Source organism: Crocodylus porosus, unplaced genomic scaffold, assembly GCF_001723895.1.
Source record: "Crocodylus porosus isolate Cpor-Errol unplaced genomic scaffold, CroPor_comp1, whole genome shotgun sequence".
NCBI lineage: Eukaryota > Metazoa > Chordata > Crocodylia > Crocodylidae > Crocodylus > Crocodylus porosus.
The window spans coordinates 6,653,467-6,660,747 of NW_017728913.1; the positions used below are offsets into that span (position 1 = coordinate 6,653,467).

The following is a 7,281-nucleotide window of genomic DNA, read 5'->3' on the forward strand; positions in this document are numbered from 1 at the left end:
CGCGCTCGGGGCTGTGGCGCGCCGGGCTGGGCCTGCGCATGCGCGTGTCTTCGCGGCGGCGGCTGAGTCGCCTGCTGCGCGCGCGCCTCGTCGGGTCCTGCCCTGCCTTGCGCTGCACCGGCGGGGACGGGGGCGCGTGTGTGTGCATACCTCTATATGTATGCGTGCATGTGCCTGTGCTTTACATTTGTAAGGCGCCGAAGGGGGCTTTGCCGCACAGCACAACATGCGGATCAGGCAGATTTGCTCCAATTTTATTTTAGGAAGGTGCATTTCGCTCCCCCTCTTCCCCACCCCCCAGCAGTGTCTGACGGCAGATCCACGTCCTACTCCCCAGATCTGCCCCTTCCGTCTCCTGGGACAGCTGCTGATAACTAACCCCAGCTGCTTGCTTTCCCCTGCCAGCTGCCTGAGGAGCTGCACCTCAGTCTCCACTTGGATCATCTCATGTGTGTGATGGAGGGGCTCTGGCTCTGCTGCTGCCTCTGTTTTGCTAATTTTTCTCCCCCTTTGGTCTGGAGGTGTCCAGCATTAAGTGCACAGTGGCCTCTTTGAGACCTGTGCAGGCAGCTTGTGACTGGCTCATGTCCAGCTTTGTGTTTACTGCTAGCCTTAGGTTTCTTTTAGGAGTTTGGCTTTCCCCTCCACTCTTTCCTCTTCAAATAACATTTCCTTTAATGCAGTGTTTCTTAGCCTGGGCCCTGCAGCACCCTGGAGTGCCTTGAGGCCCTTTTGAGGGTGCTGCAGAGTATTGGCACTGTTTGGTGCGCAGGCAGCATTCATACGATAAACATGGAGATTTCAAATAGAAACCCTGCGTCAAAGCCATTCTGCCCTGTTGTGGTCTTGCTGAGGTCTTTGCAGCAGAAGAATTGCTCTCTTATTTTTCTCTAGTCAAAAAATAGCGAGAGCTAAGAGCTGGCATTTTCCTAGGAATGCCTCAGGTCTATCAAGGGGCACTTCAAGCCTAAAAGGGTTGAGAACCACTGTCCTAGCCTGTTTAGTAAGGGTTTATTCCCTACTAGGTTAAGGAACCCCCCTCTCCCTGTCCAAAGAAGAATCTGTTGATGAAAAAAGTGATTGAAAGGTTTAGCTGATGTCGAGTCACACCTCAACTTTATTTTTATTGCCTCTCATCTTGTAATGACTTCTTTCATCTGTGTTTATTTTCACATTGCAGAGTAGTATGTTAATAAATTGGTAGGGAATTTCATTTTTCAGCAACTTGTCACAGACCAGGTAGTTTACAAATTAGTCTCTGGTGTTCCCCGGAGCCCTTGACAGTAGTCTGTCTGGAGTTGGCTGTCTTTACTAATTTCCATTTTATTAGTGGAAAGCTTTGAGCATGTAAAGCAGCTCGGTATGAGTACATGGCAGCTGTCTCTGTTATAGGGTGCCTGTAGATGTGCTGGGACGCTGCTCTGACATGCTGGAATTACAGTGTGCCGATTAGCGTGCTCCATCCAGCCTCCATCTCTTGTGTATTGGTGTCCCCATGCTTCAAAATGGCAGTGGGGGCACTTTAATAAAAGTTTGTCAAACCGAGACCTGTTCTAATTAAAGCCCTTGGAGTGCTGCTCTAATTGAAGCACCCCTGCATCCCTGGACCACGTGTAAAAATGCCAGTAGTTCTCAACTACTGAAGAGGAAGAGAAATGAGGCATCTACAGAGCTCCCATCTACTAGTACCTGCATCTGGTCCATGGGGAAAAGGGAGTTAAGTAGCAGGGCAGAAAGTGTCCAGAGGAGAGAAGAGGACTAATCATATGTTGAAAAACAGAGGAGGAGAGTTAAAAAAAAAAAAAAAAGTCTCTCAGATTTTTCTGGTTTGAAGGTAGAAGATTGTTTTTAAGTAAATTCCAAAAGACTCCTTCAGACTTCCAAGTAAGCATTGTCTTGTCCTTCGCCATCCCCTTTAGAACACTGACTTGGTGGGACTTTTCCGTCACTAAAACTTATCAAGCGTTTGGAAACCAGCCATTGATTTTAGAGTTGTCACATCTTTCAGATTTTTGCAGTTGTAATTCCTGCAGCCATTAGAAGATGAGTGTATAATTCCTTGTGACCTCTAAGTGCAGAGTTCATAGGAAGGTTCAACAAGAACACTAAGTAGTTATCTTGATAGTTAGCATCCTTTTATTTCCTTTACTGTGTCTCCAGCCTGCTTCCAGAACAGTTTGATTCTGGGACACGTGCATCACATGTAGTGGAATGTTCACCAAACAGCCACACTCCCTCCAACATTTGCCCTTACCATAAAAGGATTAAATTTTGAGTGGCATGAGATACCACTGATGTAACATTTTAAAATAATTTTCTTTTATTATTGTGTGGGACCATTATTTCAGATGGTCTCTCATTTTTTTTCAACACTATTTTCTGATACAATGTCATAAGCCCACTTTGCCATAAATTGAGTTTATTCATTTTCTGTAAGGAACAAAGCATGGATAGCCATGAACAGTTACAGTACATAAAATACATTTCTCATATTACTTTTCTGTTGAGCTTTTGTGGTGTGTGAGGACTACAGGTATGTTATCACAATACAAGGAAGAATGCTCCATTGAGACACTAGGTTAAGATGCTATCTAGCCTTTGCAAAAATGTGAACCCTTGATTGATGGGACACAGACTAAATTCTAAATCTTTGGTCTCTAAGATATGACAGTGTTCAGAATTTTTTTGTAAAAGGACTGTGTTCATGCTGCTGGCTTCCATCAGAGTTGTACGGGCCCTATTCTGCTACGATGAACAGTGTTAGCATTGCTACTCTTCACTGAACTCATTTGGAAGTTCAGAATGTAGATGAGTGAAAAGTGGGTGGGTATTAGAATTGCCTTAAACTAGATACAGGAACGCAGCCCAGAGTTAAGAGCATCTTGGATAATTTTTTTATGGCTGTTAATGAGATATAGGAAGGGCCAGCTGATATTTTTTTAAACGATTAATATTATATGAATGTAGACAAATCATTAAAAAATGTCTTCTACAGTCCAGGATTCAGTGTCACTGAAAACAGCACAGAGATGTTAAGGTGTAAACAGATGTTGCATAAAAAATCTTATGACAGGACAGAGGCCAAGCCAACAGATACACATGTACCTTGTTGTGCCACACATACCCAAAATTTGTGGTGTGATTTTTGTGCCGCTGTTTTGCAGCCAGTATCTGTTTGCTTTAAGGCAGGAATTCCCATTCCTGGGATGTGGAGGATCAGGCCTCTGAATCCTCAGGAATGTCTACCTGGGTTCTCTTGTTTGGGATTCCCTGGGTGCACATCAATTCAGTGTAGTCCCAGGCCTGGGACTGTCAATCAGGTGATCTCTTTCATTGAGTGAAACATGTTGCCTGTGGTCCTGTCCACTGCTCCTATGGGACATGGGGCAAAGTGTTGCCCACTTACAGATGCACCCCGGGAATCAGCAGTCTCAGCCCTGGCACTGTGCTGGAACAAGTTCAGTCCTCTGGTGTGGTCCTGGGGCTGGGACCACCAATCAGCTGATTTCCCCCACTGGCCTTCCCTGCTTGCAGAGATTCTCCGGGGTGCATCTGCTATGCTAGTGGAGAACATATTGATCCTGTGGGACAACGGGCAATAAGTGGGACAATGGGTGATGTGGGTTTCACTTAGTTAAACAGATCAGCTGTGGCAAGGGGATGCATGATGTCTGTGTATATCCTTATATGTTAAGAGGGACTTTAATCTACATTTAGAAATACTGAGCCGGGTGAATCGCTATCTTTTTTCATATTACTTCTCTGAAAGCAGCCTAGTTTGCATTGTTAAAACGCCCAATTTTATATGAAAAAGTGTTGATTATACCTGAAACATTTACTAGACTGTGAAGCGTTGCACTTGGAAGCTAGTGATGAAATATGCAGAAATGCCTATAAATAAGTGTAGTCATTAAGGACACAGTCTATTAATACACATCAAATAAATGATTGGGAAGGATACTTTTAATTCTTTAAAATATTGTTCCTGCTAGGTTTGTATTAAAGTGAAACTTTGCAGATGGGAAGCCCTGATGCAGATCAGTTCTATGTATGATTTTTTTTTAAACTGCAGTTATGTCCAGTGCACTATGTGCAATCTATAAAAATACCATATGTACCCAATTAAAAGATGAGGTTTCTCCACCTGCCTATCTAATGTTGGAGGTGGGGAGGGGGAAAGGCCCCTTGACTTGCAATTGAGTGTGGGGGGTTGGGGAGGCAGCTGCTGTGGCTCTGGCTTTGGCCCTAACCTGGGGTTGAAGCCAGAGCCGCAGCTGCTACTACAGGGCTAGGCTGGAACCAGTGTCCAGTCCCCTGCCTGCAGTAGTGACAGAGGCTGTCAGCAAAGGCAAATGGAAGGGCAGGAGTGGGGCAGAGACTTTGGAGAGATGGAAGAGGGGGTGCGGACCCAAGGCTGCAGGGGGCAGAAGCTGTGTAGAGGGGGAATAGGGAAAGGGGGATCGGGGCCCTGAGGCTGTGGGGGGCATGCACAATGGGGTAAGTAGAGGGAGGGGACAGACAGCTGGGGGCCTGCCTTTCTTACTGCCTGTCCCCCCCACCTCTGCACTGCATGTCCCTTACCATGTGTCTACCTACTACCTGTCTCTCATTGGTCCTTCCCCTGCCTGCCCTATTACTGTCCCCCTCATCTTGTCTCCCCCTCCTCCCCCCTACCTGTAGTAGTGCGGGGGGGTGGGGGTGAATTTATGATCTACAATAATTAGATTCCATACATGGAGAATTATAATAAACTTATACATTTTCTGTATGTAGAATCTAATTATTGGGAGGGGTCATCTTAAATTCAGGGTCATCTTACATTTGGGCAAGTAGAGTCATCATGACTATACGTGGTCAGTACTCAGAACTGCTTTTCTCGTAATGATTTATGTACAGAAATGGTGCTAGCAGGTCTTTAACATGTATTCTAGAATGCATTCAAATCTGAAAAAACAGAGCAGTTGGTAAATAGCTTTAAAAATCTTAACAAGCCTATTTCCTTTGCTTGGGATGAAACATTCCCTACCAGACTGCAACCAGGTTTGGATGTCTTAGTAAATGTAGATGCTGTATATGTACTACTGTGCAATGGATTAAAAAAAAAAAATGAACAGCTCTTGTAGAAAGAGAATACCTGAATGAAAGAATAAATCAAAGTGACTTAGAACGCCCAAAAAAACCAAGACCAGCTTCTCAGTTCAAATTGCCCCACATATATAAAATTGAACTTGTACATTATACCCTGTATTTTGAGATGATAATATTCTCCTTGATCTCTGGACCAGTTAATGACAAAGCTTGATTCTGAATGCTCACTCTAATTTTATTGTTTTGGGAGAGCAATTTCAGCCCATTTATTAATGGTTTGCATTATTATAATTGGTATCAGAAACTTTTCTTTAACAAATCTCCTTGCTCTTGCTAGGCAGCAAAGCCATCTCTGTATGTTAAAGGTATGGCAATTCTGTATCTTTTTTACGTTGAAAATAGTCATTAACAGTTTTTGTTCCCATAATTCTAGTAAAACTACTGTAGTAAAAGTTGTTATGAACTTTGTAAATTGCAGTAAATGAAATGGAAATTTTCATGCTGTGGCTCTAGTCTTTTCTCCTTGTTTTTTTTTTTTTATCCACTTGGATAACTTTTCCCTGGTAAATGCCTTGAGAGCCACAAGTCTGCCTGTAGTTACTGAATCTTTAAACTCTGTATTTGAGTTGCTTATCTAAGTACTTTTCCCTCTCCTCTCTTTTTTTTCCCCTCCCAACCTACCAGGATTGTGAACATGAGCCTGCGGAAGCAAACCCCTAGTGACTTCTTAAAACAAATAATAGGAAGGCCAGTTGTTGTAAAGTTAAATTCTGGAGTGGACTATCGAGGTAAGTCTTTCCTTCACTCCTACAATAAATAAGTAATATTTAGTCTTATTGTTGATGAGAGGAAAAGAAATACAGTCTGTTACTTTAAAAAAAAAAAGAAAAGAAAAAAAAAAGATAATCCCATCATTTAGACAGGCAAAAAAACCTTTGTGGCAAGGTTAAATTCTTGGTACTTTTGTTTGTTCTCTGCGGTAATGTGGTTATGTTGGCCTTCCTCAAAATAGAATTGCTCCTATAGTAGTTGCTACTTGTGTTAGATTCTGACAGTTGTGTTGTAATGGTGCAATTTCCTTATAGTGACAGTGTATCTCAGTAATAATTAGGTTTGAGAGAGAGTGGGTAATAGTTCAGTGATTTGAAGGTACTGGTTGAGGTCTAAATTCAGAAAAGCGTGTAGGTGTGGGTTGTCCTGTTGATATAACAGAACTGGTCTTGCCATGCAGAGCCTTGAAAGTATCACATGACTGAGATTCATGTGACCAGGGTTGAAATCTGTGCAATTATTCACATACTTAGTCAAGCAGATACAATAGTTCTTTTTTGTTCTTAAATTGAGGGTTCACTTCAGTGTTTTGGAAAAATCCCACTGAGTTAGGAGCAAATGGCTCAGCAACCTCCAGTGGGATTCCTGCTGCTTCATCCCTTAAAGTGCTTTTTAAAAACCTATAGCTGGTCCTTGACCTACCTGCATGAGCTATAGGGTTATGGCTTCCTTTCGTGGAAGGTAGATCTTTTAATGGTGCAGTGTCTCAGTCTCACCTCTGCAAGTTTAGGTTTGCCAGCTCACCTTTCCTGGAAGTAATGTCATCAGTTAAATGCCTGAAATCAAAATGCACATTTCAGATGTCTCCATTTCTTCCTGTATTAGGTGTTTTATTCAGTACTTCAACTATTTTAAACATTATAGGCCTAATGCACATTGCCACTCTTTATGAAGCTGTTACCTCCCAGGCTTCAGTTTACAGAACAGACAGGAGGCATACTGTGGTGTCAAAAACTGTGTGATCAGTGATTGAGTACAATGCACGAAATGTTCATGTGCAGCGTGAGCTGTGACCTGTTCTCGTCACTTCAGGTGACATGTTTTGCCACCTTTCCCTTCTGGAACAGCAAGGATTGACCAATCTCAGACTGGCTTGTTGGACTTGGCTCTTCTGTTTCCTAGTGGTGTTTGGCACTTGTATCCCTTTTTCCTCTAGGAGCCTGTAACAGGCCCCTTAAAATGATCCAGAGATGTTTCTTCAAAACAACACTTCTTTTTATTTGAAGGTACATAACACTCAGAGTACCAGATAAAAAAAAAAAAAATATCTGCATACATTTTCAGTTGTCTCTGCTTTTTTTTCCCAGGCGGTTTTTTTTGGGGGGGGGTTGACCCCTGGATATCCAAGGGTCAAAAAAGACC

The 7,281-nt window shown here is 43.0% G+C and overlaps 1 protein-coding gene across 1 annotated transcript in view; it reads left to right on the top strand.

Moving 5' to 3' along the window:
• LSM6 (LSM6 homolog, U6 small nuclear RNA and mRNA degradation associated) overlaps nucleotides 1-7,281 on the top strand; it is a 16,711-nt gene that overhangs the window by 240 nt on the left and 9,190 nt on the right. Inside the window, exon 2 of the mRNA XM_019534438.1 lies at nucleotides 5,773-5,876. Within this exon, the coding sequence (XP_019389983.1) occupies nucleotides 5,783-5,876 (94 nt within the window). The 5' untranslated portion in view covers nucleotides 5,773-5,782. The remainder of the gene's footprint in view (nucleotides 1-5,772; nucleotides 5,877-7,281) is intronic.